The sequence below is a fragment of the Bufo gargarizans genome, chromosome 2 (assembly GCF_014858855.1).
Source record: "Bufo gargarizans isolate SCDJY-AF-19 chromosome 2, ASM1485885v1, whole genome shotgun sequence".
NCBI classification, from domain to species: Eukaryota; Metazoa; Chordata; class Amphibia; order Anura; family Bufonidae; genus Bufo; species Bufo gargarizans.
The window spans coordinates 320,823,617-320,848,786 of record NC_058081.1 but is presented as its reverse complement, the minus strand read 5'-3'; the positions used below and the strand labels follow the sequence as shown (position 1 = coordinate 320,848,786).

The following is a 25,170-nucleotide window of genomic DNA, read 5'->3' as shown; positions in this document are numbered from 1 at the left end:
CTTGGGGTTGACTGCCTCCGGGATGGCTTTTCTCAGCTTATCAGATTGGCTATTGCTGAGGTTGCCGCACCAGGGGCAGGGGTCTGCCTTTGCTGTCACCATTCATTTCACCAGAGCGGTCGGTGCCTCCTGGGTCGGAGGCATTGGGCTTCGGCCATGCATTTGGGCAAGGCGGCCACTGGTCTTCCTTGCACGCCTTACCGAGTTCTGCAGGGGGCTTACTCGGGCTTCGGCGGATGCTGCCTTGGCCCGCCTGGGTGTGCGGGCGGCGGTTCCTGGATGCATTCGGGTGCTTCGCCTTGGTGCTGTGGTCCCTCCCCTTTTGGACTGCTTTTGAACGTCCCAAGGTCTTCTGTGTCCCCCAAGGAAACTGGGCGAGAAAACGAGATTTTTGTATAACTTACCAGTAAAATCTCTTTCTCGCTCTTTCCTTGGGGGACACAGCACCCACCCATTCATTTGTTTTTCTCTACACGGTTTCCGAGTTTGTGTTACCCGTTGGGTAGTTGGCTTGTTGGTTCCACTTTTGGGCTTTGCCTTTTTTCACTACTTGGACACGCAACTGGCAGCCTCTCTCTCCAGGCTGAGGGTATAGCTGTGGAGGAGGGGCTTAACAGCTTTCACTTAGTGTCACGCCTCCTATGGAGATGAGCTATACCCAAGGTCTTCTGTGTCCCCCAAGGAAAGAGCGAGAAAGAGATTTTACTGGTAAGTTATACAAAAATCTCGTTTTCCTCCTTGTTGTTTAGTTTTTTGATTTTTACTTTTATCTTTTTCTTTCAGACCATCAGGGACAACAGAGACGCAGTAGACCTCTCTGTTTCTCCTGGTGTCGAGCTGCGCCAGTGCCGGTCACCCGCACTGCTGCCTCCCCCACAGGGAGGCAAGGTGGACCAGGGCAGCCTAGCTCCCCTGCATCCCGCTAGCGCAAGGGTCGCCCGCACGCCAAGTCCCTCTTAACTACGGTCCCAGTAGCTGAAGGGGTGACCCTGCTGGAACGGACTGAGGGTGAAGACTGCTGATGGTGAGAGAGTGGCTTCTCCAGCCCTACGTCCCCCCCTCCCCCCACCCCGGTCTCCTGCGTGACTGACCCCCATACTGGGCCTCTGGACCCTTCTGTCCCTGCTAGACCTAGGCTGGCCCCTGGGCTGCCACAGGGCGAAAATCTGCTCCCTGCTCCCCCTCCTCCCCTCCTGGCCTCCATAGGACATTGGCACTGCCCCTTCTCTCTGCGAGAGGAATGCCCTAGGAGCTGCGGAGGCCCGCACCTAGCTGCCCCTGACGGAGGGGTTATGCAGGCGTCCCTCCTCTACCGTCACAGGCACCCGGTCTCGGGGTCCCCCTCCCTCTTACTGGCCACTGCTTCAGGGCCAGGGGTCCCGCGCCTTGCTGCCCCTGACCCTCCTCTACCCTCACGGGCACCCAGTCCACCAAGGGCAAGGTTTGTTGTGCTGGACTTCAGGGTCTCCATCCCCTTACCGGTGCGCTGTTCTAGGCCAGGGGCCCGCTCTTGACGCTGCCAAGGCGCAGGGTCTTGCTTCCGGTCCGCAGGGTGGGCACCCGCGGCCTGCAACTGAGTGTGATGCTCCAACAGGCCCCGGCCGACCGTCGGTGCATTCCGGTCGGCCGGGCGCCGGAAATTTTGGGCCAGGCTTCGCGGCCTGCTGGGCCGCAATTCCGGCCCTTCTTCCCCGGGCCCCTGACTCTGCCGGCCCGCAGGGTGGGTCCCAGCCGACCGTCGGTTACTCCCCGTCGGCCGGGCGCCGCAGGTTCCGTCCTCGGTTGGAGGGGCGGGAACTTCTTCAGGCGCAAATTCTTCCCACCGGGAGGTTCCCCCGCCCCCAGGTGATCGCTGCGCCGCTCCCCAGGCCGGATCTTTGTTAACCTTTCAGGTACCGGCCATCTCCAGGGGCCGGCTCCCATATCTGGGCTTCCTCATGGGCCTGTATGGCTGGCCCCTTTCTCTCTCTCTCTCTCTCTCTCTCTCTCTCTCTTCTCTCTCTTTTCTCTCTCTCTCTCTCTCTCTTTTCTCTCTCTCTCTCTCTCTTTCTCTCTCTCTCTTTCTCTCCCTCTCACTGACTGGGGTTGCTCTCTCGCCGATAAGTTGCGGAATATGGTATGTCCTACTTCTCTGAAGTCGGTACTGACCTTGGGCATCACCCCCTTTTGGGGCGGGCTTTTGCACTCTTGCCGACTGCAGTGTTTTCCAGGTACATTTCCCCCCTTTTCTGGGCGGACTGCTTGCGTTCCATCGCATGCAGTACTAGTCTTGTGCATAACTTCCTTCCAGGCGCCACTTTGCATTTCTGTAGATACTGTGGGACTCTGTGGCTGGCCCCTTTTGCTGAGTGATTATTTTGCAGTGAGCGGACGTTCTTGTGCGCTCTGTGCGTTCTTTGGGCCGTGTATGCCTTCTCTTCCCGTAGGTGGGTTGGCCTTCTCACTGCTTACGGGGCTGCTCGTACGTATGCCTCCCTTCCTCCTGTGACATACTTGTTTCTCTTGGGATACGATGCTTGCCGCAAGCCTTGAACTCTTCTCTGAAGAGATCATTCTGCTTCCACCTGACCCGGATGGTTCTACATGCTCTCTACTGCACCGAGCTAGGCGGTACTAATTCTCTGGTTTGCATTGTATATTGCGGTTCCGTTGTGACGGTATCCACCATGTTCTTTGGCCCTTCCAACTGGGGAGTGTTCGTGCTTCCTAAATGCGTACCCATTCGTCCTTTCGCTGCATTGCTTCCCTTCGCAAGCGGTCACATGGACGAGAGTGCGGTCTGCAGCGCCCCTCGAATTCTACATTGGCTCTGGCGGGACTACTGTTCCCTCGCCTACTACCATTTCCTCCTCTTCAGATGCAGTGTGGTATGAGTCCTTCCTATGGGCGCCCTCTGCGCTTCAGTTCTGCTCTGCTACCAGGTTCTGGCCGCTCCCCTCTGGAACGTCACCCAGCGTCTCTTGGGTGCTCGATTATCCAGGTCCGGGGGACCTCCACTTTGGTTTCTTTAGGGTATTTGCCTTCTGCGAGGCGGTGAGCCGGAAGTCTCACAGAGTAGCTTTTTCTCACCAGCTCTGTTTTGGCTCTCCCTCGGGGCATATCACTCCAATGTGGCTTCTGCCCCGGCCAGGCTTCAGAGGCTGTTCCTTCATTCCCCTCCCCCTCTGTGGAGAGCATGGTTGTTCACTTGGATTCTTCCGGTGTTCCTTGGCCTCGTACTGCCTCATTCGTTCACACTGGCTGTACTAGCTGTGCGCCCATTTACCGGGTCTACCGCGTTCTGTCCTCCCGCTTGGGTGCAGTTTGCGTTTTCCATTTTAGGCGATTGTCCTGCTGTAGACTTACCTTCTCGGTAACTTGGGAGGATTACTCTTCGGTCAAGATTGTCCTTGGATCTCCCACACCGGGACAGTAGAACCCCTTCCTCTGGTGGCAACATCCACATGGACTTTAGCCTGTCTTGTCCTGGCATCTGTCGGTTGCTGGGCGGACCCTTTTCAGGTCCTTCCGTCTGCCCTTCTGCTCCCCCACTCCGGGTGGATACGGGACGACGTTGCTCAGGGGCCAACAGGACCGGTTTTGCCGGACTCTTCTGCCCGTACTACTGGTCTGCTCCTGATCCTGATTTTTTCCCGCTTGCCCAGGCGATTCCAGCGGGCGTGCTAGTATTCGCTCCCGGCCGTGCTTCGTCCAGGATTATTATCGGACTTAGAGTTCTTATCTGGGGTTCTGTGGGAAGCTGGGCATTCCCCCACTCTGCCTTTTTCTCCCCATGGTTCTATCCTTCTCCAGTCCGGCCTGTACCTGGGACTGGGACTCTGTTCCTTGAAGGGTCAAGTGTCGGCGCTGTCCATTCTCTTCCAGCGTTCCCTGGCCCCTCTTGGGCCTGTCAAGATCTTCTTCCACGGTGTGACTCATTGGTTCCTCTGTACGGTCCACCGGCACCGCCCTGGGAACTACATGCTGTGCTCTCCGCGATCCAGACTTTCCCTTGGACCATTACAGAAGTTCTCTCTACTCCTTCTGCCCTGTTCGGTTGTGTTTCTTAACCGTCGTGTCTCTCAGACGGGTGTCTGAATGGCGGCCCTTCTTGTTCTGAGACTTCTGTCCTTCATCAAGACAGAGCTGTTCTCCATCCCGTCCCTTCTTTCTTTCTGAAGGTGGTATCTGCCTTTCATCTCAACGAGGCCATCGTCCTCCCCTTCCCACCTCCGGGAACGGACACTTAACCGATTGAGCGTTGTTCGGGCCTTGCAGTTTTACTTGGAGATCATCGGCTCTTGTGGTCCCAGGGGGTCCGTGCAACGGTTTGACGGCCTCCAGGGTGGCTTTCGCCTGCTTCATTAGAATGGCTATTGCTGAGGTTACCGCATCAAGGGCAGGGTTCCGCCTTCGGTGTCGCCGTTTATTCCACCAGAGCGGTCGGTGTCTCCTGGGCCGGAGACATTGGTCTTCGGCCACGCAATTGTGCAAGGCGGCCACCGGTCTTTCTTGCACGCCTTACTAAGTTCTACAGGGTGCATACTCGGGCTTCGGCGGATGCTGCCTTAGGCCACCTGGTTTTGCAGGCGGCGGTTCCTGGATGCCTTCGGGTGCTTCGCCTTGGAGCTGTGGTTCCCCCCTCTTGGACTGCTCTCGAACGTCCCAAGGTCTCCTGTGTCCCCCAAGGAAAATGGGCGAGAAAACTAGATTTTTGTATAACTTACCAGTAAAATCTTTCTCGCTCTTCCTTGGGGGACACAGCACCCACCCATTCATTGTTTTTTCTACACGGTTTCCGGACTTGGTTTACCCTGTTGGGCAGTTGGCTTGTTGGTTCCACTTGTTGGACATTGCCTTTTCTCACTACTTGGACACGCAACTGGCAGTCTCTCTCTCCAGGCTGAGGAGATAGCTGCTGGAGGAGGGGCTTAACAGTTTTCACTTAGTGTCACGCCTACTAGGGAGCTGAGCTATACCCAAGGTCTCCTGTGTCCCCCAAGGAAGAGCGAGAAAGAGATTTTACTGGTAAGTTATACAAAAATCGCGTTTTAAAGGTAGAGAAATTCAAATGTAGAAAATTGAGAATTTTTCTATTTTTTTTGTAAATTTGGGATTATTTTATAAATAAAGGGGAAATATATCGACTCAAATTTACCACTGTCATAAAGTGAAATGTGTCGCAAGAAAACCGTCTCAGAATGGCTTGGATGATAAGTAAAAGCATTTCAAAGTTATTACCACATAAAGTGGCACATGTCAGATTTGCAAAAATCGGCCTGGGATTTGAGGTAAAAAGCTCTGGTTTCTGTTCCAGTTAACACAACTAACAGAGAAGTTAAAGAACCAGTCCGAAAGTCACAAACGAGCACAAGAGGATTTGCATGAACAAGTGCAGGAACAGAAATCCCAGCTTCGAGCATCTCAAGACCGTGTCCTGTCTCTGGAGACCAACATTAGAGAACTAACCGGGCAGCTAAATGAAAGCAAAGAAAAAGTGGTGCAGCTGGATCTGCAGGTAGTCTTTTACTGTTATAAAATCTTGTATTTTGTAAAGAGTTTTCTAATCCTGGAATTCCTCAGGAGTTTATATACAATAGTGTAAGGTTATGTTACGTTAGTAACCTTTTTGAGAAAACTTTGCTCTAAGCTGTTTTTAGGGGAAAAAGATCACACGTTTTGATCTTGGGAAAGTCCCTTTATCCCCTAACCACAGGATAGGCAAAAATCGTGTGACATTTGAGGGCTGCTGTGACCCTCTCACGTATCCATAGAACGAATGTACCTTGTACCCTCTTCATTGGAGAGATGATCAAGCATGTACACTTCTGCTCTACTCAAAGTTTAGGGCACTGACGAAGATAGTCTAGTACAGAGCTGTGTCCCATAGAGCCTGAATGGATCGGCAGTGTTAGAGTGCCACTCCGTTCAAACTGGGACCTTGTTCCCAAGATTGGTGGGGATCACAGCGGTGGGGCGCCCAGCGATCAGACACTTATCACCTATCCTGTTGATAAGTTTTGATGCCTGGAAAACAGCTGACCGTTCTAGGTAGGGGCTGGATAGAGGAGGACAAACATATCTTTTGTGGAGTTTTTATGACCAGACATAGTGTAAATATATGTAGATATTTTCTACCAGATTCTGCTCCTTCGAGTGTCTTCTTTGTGCTGTTTCCCCTCTGTACTGAGAGGTGCCTGTTGCATGAGACCACTACAGCTGTCAATAAAAATAGTGGGAAGGGCTTTAATAAATACCAGGATTTGATCAGCTCACCACCTCCACACATATCCACAGATATCAGCTTTGGTTTTGGTGCCTGGGGTGCCAACTACATGTTTTGCGCTTGGAGTCACACTTAGTCATGGCAGGGCTAAGAATGACTCTACGCTCTAAACATTTAGATGGATGCATTGCTTTTTAGGGTACTTTCACACTAGCGCTCAAGTTTTCTGGTATTGAGATTCGTCATAGGGGCTCAATACAGAAAAAAAAAAAAAAAAAACACTTCAGTTTTGTCCCCATTCATTGTCAATGGGGACTGAACAGAACGGAATGCTCCAAAATGCATTCTGTTCCGTTTAGTTGCGTTCCCAGACCAGAGAGCAAAAGACAACCTGTATTTTGCTTTCCGTCCTGGGAAACTGATCAAGACGTTTTCTCTGCCGCAATAGAAAACGGATCCTTCCCCCCTTGACTTTTTAATGGAGTTAATGACAGATCCCTCTTTGCTATGTTACAGATAATACAACCGGATCCGTTAATAACGGATGCAGACGGTTGTATTATCAGTAATGGAAGCGTTTTTGCTGGACCCCGCCGGATCCAGCAAAAACGCTAGTGTGAAAGTAACCTAACATGGATTGTTTGTGTCTGAAATAAAGTTTATGAATTTTATTCTTCAAGTGCCGTCCCCTCTCTTGCAGAGAGCAGAAAGCACTTGACAGTTAGGAACCACCTTCAGCACACTTGCAGGAGCAGAATCTGGCAGAATAAATGTTCATTTCTCGTGATATTCACAATACTGTAGCCCCTACCTAGTGCTGTCAGCAGTTTAGCATGATCAAACCTGCTGACAGACTCGCTTTAAAGTATTTTCCCATTTTAAGTCATTCAGACTACTCAGTCCGTCAAAGTATTAAAGGTCTTAGAGCTGAGATTGTCATTATTGCCATCTGCCGACGCTGATGTGAAAGCAGGCTTATATGACTTTTTCTTAAAGGTGTTATGCCATGATGAATGTAAAAAATGTAATTCAGACATCATATAGTACATGACAATACCTTTTTAACAAAGCTAGAACCAGCCCTGTACCTCACATGGATCCAGAGATCTCCCGATTCATTGCTCCAATTGCCCTGCTAGATTATCTTCAGTCTGGCAGCTAAGAGGGCATGTCCTTTCCGCTGCAGCTCTCTCCCTGTAACTGCCACAGCTTCTAACAAGACATATAAAGGTTTAAACTGAGCACGTTTGACCAACTCTGTAAGATGGGTAAAAATAAGGAAAAGAACAAGCAGCTGATGGCGCTATACAGATACATTTTATTGAATAGCTCACTGGTGATACAAAATTTTTAATTACGGGGATGACTTGGCCACGCGATAGTATGGCTGCTTGACCCGTCAGCTCCGTGGATCAGCGCCGCTACAACGGCACAAAACGGAAAAAACAAACAGAGACAGACATAAAACAAGTATTTTATTATACTTACTGACTCCCGGTCTCCTGCAATGTCGAAGGGGAAGAGGAACAAGCGGGCACCGCGTCATATTACTGAGTTCGTCACAGCGACGAAAGCTCCACAAGATGGCCCCTTGTGGTCCCTCACAAAACAGCCTAACAATGGCTGTCATGGCTAAAGAAACCAGAGGGGGCAGCAATAATAGTAAAATGCCGATATTAACCCCTAACAAACTGGCTATTAACACTAAAAACTATCCTACTACCCCAAATGACAAACAAGAAAAAAAACTAAAGGATGCTCACCTTTTCTCCACAAACTCCCACAAATTCGACAGAACCTGGAAAAAAAATGCAATATTTCTTCTCAAAATTCCTCAAAACAATCTACAGACCAAGAAATGTTGCCAGAAGAACAACCTATTACAGAAAATATACTGAAAGAAATGCTAACATTACTACAAACCAATATATGCGACAACATTGGTCAGATAATGCTAAATATCCATAAAGACATAGAAAATCTATCTTCACGTACCTCTCATATAGAAAACAAAATGGAGGAAATTATTACAGCACATAACGACCTAATAGACGCATGTGAAAATGCTAACTCTGAGATAAAAGGTTTGAAAGAAAAAAATTACGGATCTGGATGACAGATCGCACAGAAATAAGGTAAAAATAAGAGGAATACCTGAAAAGGTTGAACCCTCCAATTTAGAAAATTAAATCAATCCATGTGACAATATGCTGCTCATAATAGACCGAGCACATTCGGATACCAAAATCCAAATCTGCACCTCCAATAATGAGCGTTAATGAGCGCTGTGTATTACTTACAATTAGAAGCGCTCGCCGTTCGGAGCAGAGAGGAGGGAGGAGGCAGGCCGGGAGGACAGGTGCTGGCAACGTGAGTCATACGTCATGCGCCCGCGCCGCCTGCTTCATTCATAAAGTGGGCGGCGCAGGCGCATGATGTAATGACTCACACTGCCAGCGCCCGTCCTCCCGGCCTGCCTCCTCTCTGCTCCGAACGGCGAGCGCTTCTAATTGTAAGTAATACACAGCGCTCATTAACGCTCATTATGCTTTTACATGCATACAACAATTAACTATTAGAGATACGATTATACAGTAAGCGGGGCCCGTGTAGTAGAATAGTCACTGCACGGGCCCCGCTGTCATTATAAATGCAGATGCCGCCCCCAGCCCCGCCTCCCTCACAGCTGATACACCCGCAGCACAGCATCGCGGCGGGTGTATCATTGAAAACAAGGCAAAGTCAGCTACATTCGCCGTATAAGACGCACTGCTATTTTCCCCCCACTTTTGGGGGGAAAAAGTGCGTCTTATATGGCGAAAAATACTGTATATATCACAATGATTAACTATTTTACACTTACTAACATTGTATAATTAAATCGCTCTATTTAACAAATTAAAACAATAAGAAGAAACTGATATAAATGTTCTGTTTATTATCAAATGTTCTACAAACATATGAAATATAACCTTTTATATAAAAAAAAAATAGAAACTTGATTTTAAAAAAATAAAAAATATTTATTACGTGCAATTACAAAAGTATTTAAATCCAGGTGCTGGTTGGAAAAATGTAGAACATGTTTTGGGACAGAACCGTGTAGTTTATAATGATGGTCTGTTTCATAAAAAGTAAGATATCTATGTTTCACTTAATTTTAGATCAAAGCAAAGACTGAGCTTTTGCTATCGGCCGAAGCAGCGAAGACTGCACAGAGGGTTGACCTGCAAAACCATTTGGATACAGCTCAAAATGCTCTGCAGGACAAGCAACAGGTAATCGTTGTTTCAATATTGCTAAACCTGTAACAACAGGAGCTATTATTTGTGTGTGATTTTGGCCATCATTGGCTTAGAATTTTTGTACATGTCCTTGTTTTGGATTGTCTGTTGAGCCTATTCTTTTCTAAGTAGGAATTAAATAAAGTCAATACTCAACTTGAGCAAGTGACGACAAAATTAGCAGAAAAGCGGGATCACTGTGCACAGCTGGAGCAGACTCTCAAAGAGTACAAGGAGAAGCATCTGAACCTGGAGCAAAACGCAGAGGCCCTGGAGGGGCAAATTAAGGTGAGTGCAAAAAGCGAGGATTGCGTTATCTTGTGGTCAAATGCTAAATGTTGTTAATGGGAAAACCTCTTTCAGTTATATTGATTAATATCAGTAACTCATGGATTTGTATGGTACATTGTATTTTCCTCAGAAACTGGAAGCAGATCTAACAAGTGTAAAAGCAAGTCGGGAACAATGTGTGCAAGATCTTCAGCAGCAGAAGCAGCAGAGCTCACAGCTAGATCTGAAAGTGGCAGGAACTAGTCAAGCAGCTTGAGGATGAGAAGGCATTGTAAGTAACTGTCACCAGTACAATGTCATGGAAATCTAATATAGCTTAGCTTTCACTGCTCCTGGCGTTACAGTATTATTACCTGGCAGTGTAGGGCCTTGTTAGTAGATGTCAGAGTGCTTTTTTTTTTTTTTTTAAGGTGCTCTGCTCTGTTCTCCCACTGTCGTCATCCCCTGTTCGCTTTTGGCTTCTTGTATTCTAATTGGTAGCATCGTACAGGGAGGAGGAGACGGCCAGGTTTTTCAATGGGCTCCTTCTCCCTGGCTGTGAGCTGCCCAATAGCAGTGGAGAAAGAAAAAAAAAAAAGTCCAAAGAGACACCCCTTGAGAAACCAAAGCTACTAACTAGCATATAGGGCAGCAAAAAGGATGGGGGGGGGCACAGCGGGAGAACAGAGAAGCGCATCTTTAAAAAATGCCCTGACATCTACTAATAAAGCCCTACACTGCCGGGTAATATTATTGTAACTTCAGGGCCAGTGAACGGTCCTCTTTAAAGTGATTCTGCCAGGTGATTTCTCTTTGATATATAAAGATTTATATGATTTAGAACGTGATTTCTGAATAAAAAGCAGAGTAAAGTCTCAGGGCGGAGTAAATAAGGATGACTTCTGATTACTGCACCCACACAGGGTGATTGACAGCTGGACACAGTAATCATGACTCTCATCATCTCTTCTAGGAGTCCTGTCAGGAGTTATTCTGTTCTTTACTCAGAAATGTTTCCCAGATCATATAACCCTATACATCACAGATCTCAGCTCCAGTCCCTCTATCATATCCTGCTCTCAGATAAGGAAGCAGATATCACCTACAGGTTCGCTTTAAGTCCAAACTACCACTTATTAATATGGTTTCAACTGGAAGTATTGGGAGGCTCATGGTTGTGTTTTCATTCTTAGTCTCTTTACCTAGTTTATGCATCATGTAAGGTATCTTTTTTTCATTTAATATATTGTATATACCCTTACTGATGCTTGCATTGCAAAATTGAGCTGTTAAAAATGTAAAGATAAGATCTAGAAATTCAGCCGTCATTGCAGCTGTCTGACAGATTCGCTGAGAAGCAGAAGAATCAAGTCTGCAGATGCAGTGAAAATGAAGGCTTTAGAGCAGGCATGCTCAATCTGCGGCCCTCCAGCTGTTGCTAAACTACAACTCCTAGCATGCCCGAACAGCCTACAGCAGGGCATTGTGGGAGTTGTAGTTTTACAACAGCTGGAGGGCCGCAGGTTGAGCATGCCTGCTTTAGAGAGGGAGACTGTTGAAATTTGTTTAGTAAAGACCAGTTGCAAAAATGATTTTAGCCCAAAATAAGTAGCATGCAGTAATAAATAAATAAAAATGTCTCCCAAAGGTGTCCATAGCTTGTAACCTCCTCACAAGTAATGGGTTATCTAGGAATATGCCTAATGTCTTTAGTTTGTAGGGATGAGCTTTTTATTATTTGCTTGTAACACCCCAATGTTAAGGAATAAGGATAAAGAAAAATGTACTTCTCTTGAATGGGTTGATTCCCTGATTGCAGAAGGTGCTCCTGCTAACAATTGTAAAGTAGACCACCAAATATTAAAGTGGTTTTCCGAATCTCAAACTAAAAATAATAACCTCCTAACGTCTTAATTATTTCTGCCAAACAGTGAAAAACAAAAAAACAAGACCTAGATTGCATAGCCACATGCCATGCAATGATCTATTGCTTCTCAGCATGATTTATAAACTTGTACTCTTTGTATACATTTTGATCACTCAGCGCAGCGCCACATGGCGACCACTACACTGCAACACAGCACCATTTACTTGAGGCAATGTGCCCCTGGCAAACCATAATGTATGAAAAGAGATCTGTTTCCTTGGTGCCACTAGAGCTCAACTTGGGTTGAATAGTGCTCTAAACCTTGTACTGTTCTAGCTTTAGATGATGGGTGCCAATATATTCTATACAGATCCTTAACCGTTTTTTATCCCATGAAATTCCTGTTGACAGAGTGCTTAATGTGAAGCAGGAGCTACAGAAGAAGTCAGATGTTCTGTTACAGTCTAAGGAGCTGATGTCAAAACAAGAGAAAGAGTCAACCAGTCTGAAGGAAACTGCAGGAAAGTTGAAGCAAGACCTGGAAAAATTGTCAGCAAACAAACAAGAAGCTGACAGTAACCTGGAGAAACTGAAGCTGGAGAGAGCCACATTGCAGAAAGAACTCGCTGATGCCAAGGACAAGTTAACAAAAAGCACAGAGTCTCTGGAGAAGTCAAGAGAGGTACTGGAGAAGGAAAGACAAACTGGAAAAGAACTCGTCCAGGTCATGGTCAGTATATTGATGCCGATGGGCTTGTGGTTAAACCTTCTTAACCCCATAAGGATTGGCCTATTATGGGGCTTCTGCGCCTGTGCCATGCACTGAGCATACTATTCCCCTCCTATTGCCATAAGAACAGCACAGTAGTAGTACAAGCATTTTCAGGAAAGGGTTAAAAAAAAGTGAAAGAAATCATTGATTTATGCAGACAACACAATATGCTTCATACTACGCCTACTGGTCACTTGTCCATATGGGATTGTTTTGTGACGTAAAGATAAAAGGGTTTTTCAGAGATTCTGATATTGTTGACCTAGCCTCAGAATAGGTCATTAATATCAGATTGGCAGGGGTCTGACACCCAGCACCGCTGCCGATCAGCTGTTTGAGCAGACCACGGCACTCCAGGGAGCCCCGCAGCTTACCAAGCACAGCGCCATCCTTTACATACTGACCATGCTTGGTTCACTTAAATGGAATTGAGCGGCGCCTAGGCCATGTGACCGATGAATGTGACGTCACTGGCCTAGGAAGAGGCCACAGCTCTCACCCGAATGCTGCAACCTCTGTAAGCAGCTGATCATCGGGTGTCCTCTGTCAGACCCCACTGATCTCTTCTTATTGATGACCAGAGGATAGGTCATCAATATCAGAATCTTGGAAAACTCCTTTCCTTTTGAAAAATGTTACCATTAAAATGTATGTTGTGTGCTATTGCTTCACTAGGAAAAATCACGTGAAGATCTGAAAGTTAAGCTGAAGGCGCAGACAGAATCGGCAGCTATAGAGGTCAAAGAGCTGAAAGCACATCTGACCGCAAAGGAGGAGGTAAGACATTTGTCTCTTTTCATGCGCTTCTAAGGCTATTTATTAGCCATCAATTTATGGCGTGAAATTTCAGCACAATCATTTAGACAAGTGCTCTGGAGTCTGTAATGCTTCCCACTGACACCTCCTGAAATGTTATCCTTATGACCATGCCGAAACAGTTGGTGTCTCTGCAATTTATGAGCAGCGCTGTGGCTCAGTGGTTAGCACTGGTGCTTTGCAGCGCTGGGTCCTGTGTTCGAATCTGACCAAGGTCAACATATGCATATATGTTTGTTTGTTGTATGTTCTCCCTATGTTTGTGTGGATTTCCTCCGGGTTCTCTGGTTTCCTGCCACTCTCCAAAGACATACTGATAGGGACCTTAGATTGTGAGCCCCATTGGGGACAGCTTGATGCTAATGTCTGTAAAGCACTGCGGAACAAAAGTAACGCTATATAAGTGCATATATGTATAAAATAAATTAATAAAAAATTATATATTTTTCACAATTACTTTGTGGCACTCCGCTTGCTGTTGCAAATGCGGCTGTACAAATCATGGGACTTTTCGGCCACACTTGGCCTTTATCAAACTACAGCAAAAAGAGATAAATAACAAAAAATAAAATGACAACAAATTGGTAATTACAAACCGGATTCCAAAAAAGTTGGGACACTAAACAAGTTGTGAATAAAAACTGAATGCAATGATGTGGACATGGCAAATGTCAATATTTTATTTGTAATAGAACGTAGATGACAGATCAAACGTTTAATCCGAGTAAATGTATCATTTTAAAGGAAAAATACGTTGATTCAAATTTTCACGGTGTCAACAAATCCCCAAAAAGTTGGGACAAGTAGCAATAAGAGGCTGGAAAAAGTAAATTGGAGCATAACGAAGAGCTGGAAGACCAATTAACACTAATTAGGTCAATTGGCAACATGATTGGGTATAAAAAGAGCTTCTCAGAGTGGCAGTGTCTCTCAGAAGCCAAGATGGGTAGAGGATCACCAATTCCCACAATGTTGCGCAGAAAGATAGTGGAGCAATATCAGAAAGGTGTTACCTAGCGAAAAATTGCAAAGACTTTGCATCTATCTTCATCAACTGTGTATAACATCATCCGAAGATTCAGAGAATCTGGAGCAATCTCTGTGCGTAAGGGTCAAGGCCGTAAAACCATACTGGGCCCTTAAACGACACTGCACCACAAACAGGAATGCTACTGTAAAGGAAATCACAGAATGGGCTCAGGAATACTTCCAGAAACCATTGTCAGTGAACACAATCCACCGTGCCATCCGCCGTTGCCAGCTGAAACTCTACAGTGCAAAGAAGAAGCCATTTCTAAGCAAGATCCACAAGCTCAGGCGTTGTCACTGGGCCAGTTCTGTGGTCAGACGAGTCACGATTCAAAGTTCTTTTTGGAAATCTGGGATGCCATGTCATCCGGACCAAAGAGGACAAGGACAACTCAAGTTGTTATCAACGCTCAGTTCAGAAGCCAGCATCTCTGATGGTATGGGGTTGCATGAGTGCGTGTGGCATGGGCAGCTTGCATGTCTGGAAAGGCACCATCAATGCAGAAAAATATATTCAGGTTCTAGAACAACATATGCTCCCATCCAGACGTCATCTTATTCAGGGAAGACCCTGCATTTTTCAACAAGATAATGCCAGACCACATTCTGCATCAATCACAACATCATGGCTGCGTAGGAGAAGGATCCGGGTACTGAAATGGCCAGTCTGCAGTCCAGATCTTTCACCTATAGAGAACATTTGGCGCATCATAAAGAGGAAGGTGCAACAAAGAAGGCCCAAGACGATTGAACAGTTAGAGGCCTGTATTAGACAAGGGAGAGCATTCCTATTTCTAAACTTGAGAAACTGGTCTCCTCGGTCCCCAGACGTCTGAGTGTTGTAAGAAGGGGAGATGCCACACAGTGGTGAAAAGTGCCTTGTCCCAACTTTTTGGGGATTTGTTGACACCATGAAATTCTGATTCAACATATTTTTCCCTTAAAATGGTACATTTTCTCAGTTTAAACTTTTGTTCCGTGATTTATGTTCTATTCTGAATAAAATATTAGAAGTTGGCACCTCCACATCATTGCATTCAGTTTTTATTCACAATTTGTATAGTGTCCCAACTTTTGGGGAATCCGGTTTGTACACATATAAAGTCACGAATAACGTCACTTAGAGCAACAACTGTCCCAGGGCTACAAATTTAAATTGTCTAGTTCTTAATGGATGAGCAAGGTTTGGTTTGGTTGTGGAATCCATATATATGAAAGGAATAATAAGAAAGATACTCTGATGCATGGTATTATTCGTAATGCATATATAGTGAGAAGATAAATGAGCCAGAGGGAAAAAAACTATTTACATACAGTACACATTGTTCAGAATATGTCCCAAAAGGGTAAGAAGGTATTAAAGGGTAACTGTCATATTTTCTTTATTTGCTAGTTTATTAGAGCCAGGCATATATACCTGAGTTAGTCTGTCAATGATTGTCAATGATCTGTAATTACCTTATAACAACAGCTTTCATTAATGTCCCCTGTCCCTTTCCACTGCTCCCTTAAAAGACTGTTGCTATGGCTCATCTGTCTCCGGCTAGGAAGACCGAGGGGCGGTCCTTCACACTGCATGCCTGCATTAGTCTTGAGAGTGAGGAGGCGTGTCTCTCAGTAATCCAATCTGATTGGCTGGCAGGAAGCTGCTGGCTACAGCAAGTTTGTATGTGACCTTGAGGGAATGCAGTTTTGGCTTCAGAGAACTGGCAGAGGAGCCATCTTGAGAAGATCCTCATAATGTAGGATTCAAAACAGCCATAACTAAGGGGAAAACTCAAGGAAAACAGCGGTAAGTAAAGAAACTAAGGATGGCTTTATGCATAATGCTGCTGCAGCAGTAACATATGCTAAAATATTTTCTATTTATTTTTTTATGAAAATATGACCGTTATCCTTAATAATATTTACAAGGTCCCTTAATAATATTTACCTGGTGCCGCTAGAGATCAAAAATCCAGTAAATGTGCGCTTAGGAAACGTGCCTCAGCACTATGGAATGTGCGCCACGTGTAAGGGATGTAGCGTGCCCTTTAAAACGCACGCCTGTGCGTCTTGCGCATGCTCGTTGGTGGAGGGAGAGTGTCGAGCCTTGTTATGAATTAGAGCACTTCTATATGCGAACTTTGCGCATGCGCGTTAGTGAGGGAAGCATCTCAAGCCTAATTTTGGAGTGGATGCGAGCCGGAGCGCTCCTCTATCAGCTAATTGTATGCGATCAATGTAATACGGTTGGACAGAGCATAAATGGGAAACGGAGGAAAATAGGAATAAGAGAAAGTAATAAATAAGTGATAGGGGCAATATAAGTACTGTAATAAGGAACATAAATGAGAATAAATAAAATGGGAGGCAGAGACCTAACAAAAATATGTAATGAGAAAGAAGAGAATGTAGTATAATGGGTCTATTTAACTATAAAGGATACTAGTTGGCAGCAGGCTTCTATAATTATTATACACATATTATGATATATAGCTATATGTTCAATGTATGTTGGTAAACCTTAGGCATATCTTCTACATAATTAGATGAAACTCTGGATTTCATACTCCCCGTTTAACCCTTTTGGTTCCAAACTATCAAGTTTGTGGATCCATTATGCCTCTCTGATTTTCATTTGTTTGGCTCTATTGCCTCCTCTTCTAAATGGTGTGATATGTTCAATTACTTAGTATTTAAGCTGGGAGAGGTTGTGGCCCGCCGAGTCATAGTGTGCTGGTACTGGTAAAAGTAGTTTTTTCCGCCTAATACTGGACTTGTGTTGGCTTATTCGGTCCCGAATTTTTTGTGTCGTCTCCCCCACATAAACTTTACCACAGGGACATTTCTGTAAGTACACTATAAAGTTGGATTCGCATGTAAAAAAGCCCTGGATGGGGAAACTTTTACCGTATTGTGGATTGCGGCCTAGTATCCTTCATAGTCCAGTAGACCCATTATACTACATTCTCTTCTTTCTCATTACATATTTTCCTTAGGTCTCTGCCTCCCATTTTATTTATTGTCTTTTATGGTCCTTATTACAGTACTTATTTTGCCCCTATCACTTATTTATTACTTGCTCTTATTCCTATTTTCCTCCCTGTTCCCCATTTGTTCTCCTCTGCCCAACCGTATTACATTGATCACATACAATCTGATAGAGGAGCGCTCCGGCTCGCATCCACTCTAAAATGAGGCTTGAGACGCTTCCCTCACTAACGGCATGCACAAAGTTCGCATATAGAAGTGCTCTATCCATAATGAGGCTCGACACGCTCCCTCCCCCAACGTGCATGCTCAAAACGCGCTAATGACAGGCGTGCATTTTAAAGGGCACGCTACATCCCTTACACGTGGCGCACATTCTATAGTGCTGAGGCACATTTACTGCATTTTCTATCTCTAGCAGCACCAGGTAAATATTATTTAGGGACCTTGTACTTAATACCTTCTTACCCTTTTGGGACATATTCTGAACAATGTCTACTGTATGTAAATAGCTTTTTTTCCCTCTGGCTCATTTATCTTCTCACTATATATGCATAATGAAGAATACCGTGTATCAGAGCATCTTCCTTATTATTACTTTCACATATATATGGAAGTGACTTTATTTGTGACTTTATACGTGTAATTACCAATTTGTTGTAATTTATTTAGTTTTATTAATTTTTTGTTATTTAGCTCTTTTTGCTGTAGTTTGATAAAGGCCAAGTAGGGCCGAAACGTCCCATGATCTGTACAGCCGCATTTCTAGATAAACGCCAACAATCTTACAACCACATTGCTGGAGTATTTCCTTCTATTCTATAAAAAATGATATAGGAGGAAATTTGCCACTTTCATTTTGCTAATACCGCTAAACCCGTCTTATGCACTTTAAACATACCTAGGCCATCGGCGGATTATTTTTGGTGATGGAAATCAGGGACTATTAAGGGGAATTTCTGCATTCTTTAAACCATGTAGCAGTTAATGAAGATTCTTACATGCACACTTTAACGTATAAGATGGTCTACATAGATAAAAATATGTTGCCTTGTGTAATACAATGTAAGATACTTACGATTGGACAGGGTATATTCATCCTTCACCTCCATCCTATTGCCCAGCTGTTGTATTGAGGAGTGTATGGTCATCAGTGTGGTTTGCAGCTATACAAATGGTAATAATATGATGGTTGTCACCTACCTGTAAAAGCTTCCATCTCATTGCATATGGACAGATGCTAAAGAGGAAATGAGGTGTTTGTATTGACAGTTGCTTGTGAATATTGTTAGAGGCTCTATAGGCACAGGAGGGTGTAAGCCGGACAACCCATATACAGTGACACACTGTACTTTTACCAACTAGTTGTCAATTTATTCATACATTGCTATATGGAATAACAGAGGAGTGGCAAGATATATAGTTCTAAGAAAAGAGTCTCCAGAGTTCTTATATTGCTTGGATTACACTTATTTACTAAAACTAGCATGTCAGGAGAGCTGTCAGGTCCTCTTGAAAGCAGTATGCCTATCTGGGAAATGTATGACTTATTCACATAATATTCCATAAATGTCTAATAGTTGGGGACCCTCTGCAATCTCCAGGTCGTGACACTGCCAGGCTTGGCTGAGAATGGAGAGGTGGCCACACATGCACTTCAGTAGCATTAGAGAGCCACGCATCAACGACCCCCTCTCCATTTGGAGCTTGGTGCTTGGATAGGCCTGGTGGGACAACCCTGTTAAATGTGGAACTTCTAATGACAAAATAAATGTAAACATTAATATATATTAGGCTTGGAGGTAACCCCGTGTATATACATTTAACAATGTCTTTGTTTTCTAGAACTGATGTTATTAGCAGTATATCAATATTTCTAACATCTCATTATAGGAATCCTCCAAGTTGAAGACTGAAATACAAACCATTAATGAAAAGCTGCAGAGTTCTAAAAAAGAGAGGGAAAAACTTCAGCAAGAACATCTGACACAGCTGAAAAAGGTCCAGGCGTCTTCTGAGGAAAATAAGAAGCAGCACCAAAAGGATATGCAGTCCCTCAGCGCACAGTTGGCCGATAAGGTCTTTGCCGCTTGCTTCTACAGCATGCCTTTCATTTAGAGTATACTGCCTGTCTACTCACTATTGAAATGCTAGATGAGAATGTCTGAAAAGGATGTATACTGTTACCCTCTTGTACAAATCCTTGATTAATTGTTAAAAATTTTATGAAATCATATTTACCCCTAAAATTGAGCACTGATCAGGATCCTGCTTAGAACTGAAGAAGGTGCCTGTAATCGGAGTTCTTTTAGGCTCTACTCACATCTACATAGCTTCTGGTTAAAATTGAAGCCACTTTGTGCTCCATCATACGACGAATGTCCTCACATGCGATGGAGTTTATTGACTGAAAGAATATTGCGGCATTCAGTGTTATGTTTCTTTTTTTGTCTCCTTGCTGAAGCTCCTTTTAGTTGTACATAGCCTAGATAAGGTTGTTTTACTCCTGTGTTTCAGGTACAACACATGGAAAAGCTACAGCAGCAGATTACATTATTAACTGGGGAACTGGCATCTGAGAAAGGAAAACAGTCTGATTTGCAGAATGCTAATGAAGGCCTCCAGGAAAAGCTGGGGATCCTCCAGTCAGATATGTATGGAAAAGAGTCTGAAGTTTCTGCTCTTCGACAAGATCTTAAAGTATGCCTGCAAATGCTTTGTTTCTGAAATTGGTGAAGTAGTTTGCTCTTGTACCCTACTGTATTAGATTTGTCTGTGGTGTGTATAGGTGGCCATACACCTTCAGTAGCTCTTGTGGCCCAGAGCTATTCCTTCCAACCCTTCGTACTTATGTTTTCTCAATAAGCAGAGACACTGCTAGGATGGGCTTATCTTCCTTGATAGGGTATGTTAAAACGTAATGTGCCCGATTTTGTATTTTCCCCAACATCTTCAGTTAGGGGAGGGTCTGGACTCAACCGACATTCATCTAATGTGTATGGGCACCTTGAAGAGGGCCTGTCCATTCTCCAGGCATGTCACCTAGTAAATACTTCCATTACCCATGAAATCATAATTCTGGAGCATCTTTTCTTCTCTTATGTTGTCCTTTCTCTGTTTGTTTGTTTTCTGGAAAACAATTGCAAATGTGGTGAAATTGAAAAAAAAACACAATTCTGCCATAGTTTTATGGATTTCATTTTTATCTAGTTCCTTATGCAGTTAAACTGGCCTGTTGAAGGAGTATTCTTCAGCAAATGGCATTTATAATACAGAGAAAGTTAATATAAGACACTTACTAATGTACTGTGATTGTCCATATTGCCTCTTTTGCTGGCTTCATACATTTTTTTCATCACATTATACACTGCTTATATCCAGGGGTTATTACCACCCTGCAATCCCCCAAAAAGTGCTGGCCTATGTGCACTCATGGTCCCTGCCACCAGAGAGGCCGATAACTTTTCCTATAGTGTGCGGCCACTGCTGCTGGATTTTTTGCGTTTCATCGCGTCTGTGGAGCTGTGTGAGGGCTTATTTTGTGGGGGCGATCTGTAATTGTTATTGGTATTGTTAATTGTTATTGGTATCATTCTAGAGTGTAATTTTTGGGAGGTGAAGTGCCCCAACAAATTGGCGAATAGGCCATTTAGATTTTTGTCCCTTACATTGTTCCTTACGCTTTTTTTATATTAACATTTAAATTTACATTTTCCTTTTTTTAACATGCAATTTATAATTGATTGCTGCTCCCATATACTGCAATGATTTAATATTGCAGCCTGTGGGAGAGTCACGGTGTTCTTTTTTTAATCAAGTCTAAGGGGATCTTCACTATGGCATGCCTCGGAGCCTTCCGAAGGCCTAAGTCTGCCATAGCGACCAAACAGCTCCCTTGATCTCAATGTGGGGGGAACCATTTGGTCCCTGGGCGTGCTGCAGAATCAAATTTTAATAATTTTTTTAATTATTCTAAAATGAATAAGAAAAAGCATTATCAGCGGTCAGCGTGATGGTAATATATAATAATATGTTTTAGTCTTTAGAGGAGAAGCTAGTGTTAGCCCAAGAGGAATTGAAGACTAACAGGAATGAAATAAGTAGCCAAATGAAACAGATCAAGGAGCTAACTACAATGAAGGCCACTATTGAGCAGGAATTATCGACAAAGACAAACCAACTCGCAGAACATGGCCAGAGTCTTCAGGAACTGCAAAAACAGAAGGTAAATCAGTATATCCTATGTAGATTTGCCATTTCACCACATTACTGTATGTTATTTTGGGGTTTCCCTTGTAGACTGTTATATACAGTTGTATTATAGACTGTTTTTGTTCCTTACTTTTTTTTTGTTGATTTCTAGGAGCAATAGTGTAAAATGGATATAAGGTGTATGCTATCTTAAACCACTGTCCATAACCTCTAAGAGGGGGAGACCACACTATCATTGTGTTCGTTTGTCCTGTTTTTAGGCCCTCGTAGACAAGGAGCTAAGTGATGAAAAAGTGAAAGTGGATAATCTTTCTGCCCTTAAGTGTAAGATAGAAGAAGAACTCACAAAGAAGAAAGAAGAACTCAAGAATGTCAGACAAGACTATCAAAAGGTATCTTATCAAACTCATGTAGGTAAAGGGGTTGTGTCCAGTCCTATGCACAGGATAGGGGATAATTAGCTGGTTGGTGGGGGTCTAATCGCTGGGGCTCCCTCAAATTCTGAGAAGGGGAGTTCCATAACCCCGTCTGAATGGAGCAGGAGGTTCAGCATGCACATCTTTTGATGATCTGTATTTAAGCAGTGTTCACATACTTTGCAGAACTTTAACATAGGGCAAGTAAAATGACAAGTAATCAAAATAAAGAGATGAAAAGTGTGAGTTTGTAATAAGAGAGGATGAAAGTTGTAGGTCATTGGCTGAGCAAAGAGCAGGAATTGGTTGGCTGCTGGAGATGATAGTGGAAAGCGTTTAGACTGGTTGGAGAGTGTAAAGAGGGATAGAGAGCAGAGGTGTCAGCAGAGATACCAGTCAGAATTATTCCCCCCCCCCCCCCCCTTTATTTTTTATAAGTAGTAAAAAAAAAAACATTTAGGCCTCACGCACACAAATGTTGTTTGGGTCCGCATTCGAGCCCTATTATCACTTAAGTGGGGCTGCTAAAGATGTGTGCTGTCCGCATCCATACCTCTGTTCCGTAGCCCCGCCAAAACTATATAGACCATGTCCTAATGTCCGTATCGCAGACAAGGATAGGACTGGTCTATTGAGGGCCAGACTTTCTGTATCCCAAAATACGGAATGCACATGGCTGTTACCCGTGTTTTGCGGATCTGCGATTTGCAGACCGCAAAACATAGTACGTCCGTGTGCATGAGGCCCTATACTGATAATGTATCCAATTGTCTCGGATTTCCTAACAGAAAACAAGCAGTCTGGAAGAAGCCAAACAGCTACTTATCCAACAGAAGCTTGAACTGCAGGGGAAGATGGAGAGCTCCGTGGCCGCCCTTAAGCAGGAAAAGAACCAGCAGCAGGTGCTGAAGGATGAACTGAAAAAAAAGGAAGAGGAATGGAAGAAGCAGCATGCAGATCTAAGGGAGAAACTGGTAATTAGTTATGAATTTTTTGGGTATAGGCTTTATATATTTTGAGATTCACGAGAAATGTATATTCCTATTCATTAAAATTGCACATATTATCAGAACTTTGTCTAAGGTCTGAAAATTATTAATCTACATGTATGTCTCTATCAGACGGCAGAAGGAAAGGAAAAAGAGGAGCAAAAGAAGAAGCATGAAGAGAATGAGTCTAAGCTGACCATGCAGATTACAGCTTTGAATGAAAACCTGGCAACCCTGAAGAAGGAATGGCAGAGCAGTCAGCGAAGGGTCGGTGAGCTGGAAAAGCAAACTGATGATTTGCGAGGAGAGATTGCAGTGCTGGAAGCAACAGTCCAAAATAACCAGGAGGAGAGGCGGGTGCTTTTGGAAAGGTGATCATTAGTGACTGTGTTATACATTACTGCTATTGCCATGGGCCAGCATGGAGTTCAGCATTCAGGACATTCTAAAAAACCACTGGCTGCAGAGCTTAAAGGGGTTATCCATGAAACGATGGTGTTCAAGATAGGTCATCATTATCACGTTGGTGGGGGTCCGAGTCCTGACACCCCTGCCTATAAGCTGTTTCATGGAGCCGCTTTGCTCACCAGAGCTCCCAGCAGATTACCAAGCACAGCACGACACCCCATATAGCGACTGTGCTTGGTATTGCAGCTCGGCTCCTTTGACTTGAATGGGGCTTCACTGGAACTAGGCCATGTGACCGATGTACGGCAATGTCACATAGCCTAGGAAGAGGCTGTGGCATTAATTGAGTGTCTGGCCTCTTCTAACAGCTGATCAGTCCTCACACAGCTCCATAGATGGGGCTTCAGATCATGGAATGCAAAGAAAAAACTTTTTTCCCAAAGTTTACCATATATATATTTTTTAGCGTAAAACATTGGAAAAACTATATAAATGTGATATCGCTGTATAATATTGTCCTGGAGAATTAAGGGAACAGGTCGGTTTTACCGTATAGGGAATGTCATGAAAACAAAAGCCATAAAACCTGTGGCACAGTTGCGGTTTTCCAGTTCCACCACATCTGGAATGAATAAGGGAATAGGATGGAGCCTTCCCATTGAAGTGTAAGGGACTGTGGAGCTTTAATTACACTGCTCACCACTGCAGTGTCGACAGTGAGCAGGTAAACTGTGAAGAGAACACGGCGCTTGCACGGTCACTGCGTTCTCTTAAAACAGCTGATCACCGGGAGTAAGGCCCCAGCCAGTCTGATATCGGTGACCTATCCTGAGGATAGGTCATCAATATTAATTACCGGATAAACTCTTTAATGGCCATCTCTAATTGATGGATTTTAGCAGCCAATAGGCACATGTCAAAACTAGTTTTGGAATGACTTCTATGTGGTTGTTTTGTTTAGCGGCTTTTAAAAGCAAATTAATTCCATTGGCAAGTGACTAAAATAATGTGTTCCAGAAAAGTGTTACATATATTTTCTGATAGTTGAGTGTTTCTGCTGAAGAAAGCAGCGTCATTGCCTTTCACCATATTCTCTCGGAAGCGTTTTCCTTTTATCTTGCCACTTCACCCATAGCCAGTGGGTTTTCACTTGGATAACTGGATTTACCACCCAGTTTTTTTCTCTGCAGTTGAACCATGACCTTACAAAATGCTCTGAGCTATGCTGTCAACTTGTAGGACTGAAGCACGAGACTGTTGAGCAATCAAAATCCATTTGTTGTGGTAGTCCAGGACTTTAATATCGATGACCTATCCTCAGAATAGGCCATAAAGATTTGATTGGCGATAGTCCGACAACCTACATCCCTGCTGATCGGCTGTTCCAGAATAGCTTTGGAACTGGAACTACGCAGTTACAAGCTCCTTCCACTACACAATGGACAGAGCCATGTAGTTTCAGCACCAGGTTATAGAGCTACAATTAAGAAACTGATCTTCGGAAGTGTGGGGTGTGGGAATCCCTACTGATCAGATATTTATGGCCTATCCAGAGGATGCCATCAGTATTAAAGCCCTGTATAGCCTCTGTAAGATCTCAAGTACACATATCCATTATGAAGGTTCTTCTTGTGTAGGCCGCGATGTTGGGTTTTTTTTGTTGAAAAGGCTCGTTTTCCTGACTTTTCAAATTATTTTCTTTCAGATATATCAAGAGTGAAGGAGAAATTGAAAAGCTACAAGCCAAAGTAGTTGAGCTACGGAAAAAAGTCGATGAAACCACATATGCTATGGAGGAGCTTGGCAGAGAAAATCAGTCACTACAGGTGATGCTATCCCAGCATGCCTTTCTCTATGAACTAACCATTGTGAAAATTGTGTTAAATTAAGGGGGTTCACCAGCCTCTTTTTTAAGTCTTGGCCTATCCT

General features: G+C 44.2%; 1 protein-coding gene across 1 annotated transcript in view; it reads left to right on the top strand.

The window, feature by feature from the left end:
* EEA1 (early endosome antigen 1) overlaps window positions 1–25,170 on the top strand; it is a 104,690-nt gene that overhangs the window by 70,330 nt on the left and 9,190 nt on the right. The window contains 14 exon segments of the mRNA XM_044280509.1: window positions 5,297–5,497; window positions 9,370–9,483; window positions 9,622–9,777; window positions 9,911–10,015; window positions 10,017–10,051; window positions 12,038–12,356; window positions 13,074–13,175; window positions 19,110–19,295; window positions 19,734–19,916; window positions 21,256–21,441; window positions 21,689–21,820; window positions 22,633–22,818; window positions 22,966–23,204; window positions 24,947–25,067. Of these exon segments, the coding sequence (XP_044136444.1) occupies window positions 5,297–5,497; window positions 9,370–9,483; window positions 9,622–9,777; window positions 9,911–10,015; window positions 10,017–10,051; window positions 12,038–12,356; window positions 13,074–13,175; window positions 19,110–19,295; window positions 19,734–19,916; window positions 21,256–21,441; window positions 21,689–21,820; window positions 22,633–22,818; window positions 22,966–23,204; window positions 24,947–25,067 (2,265 nt within the window).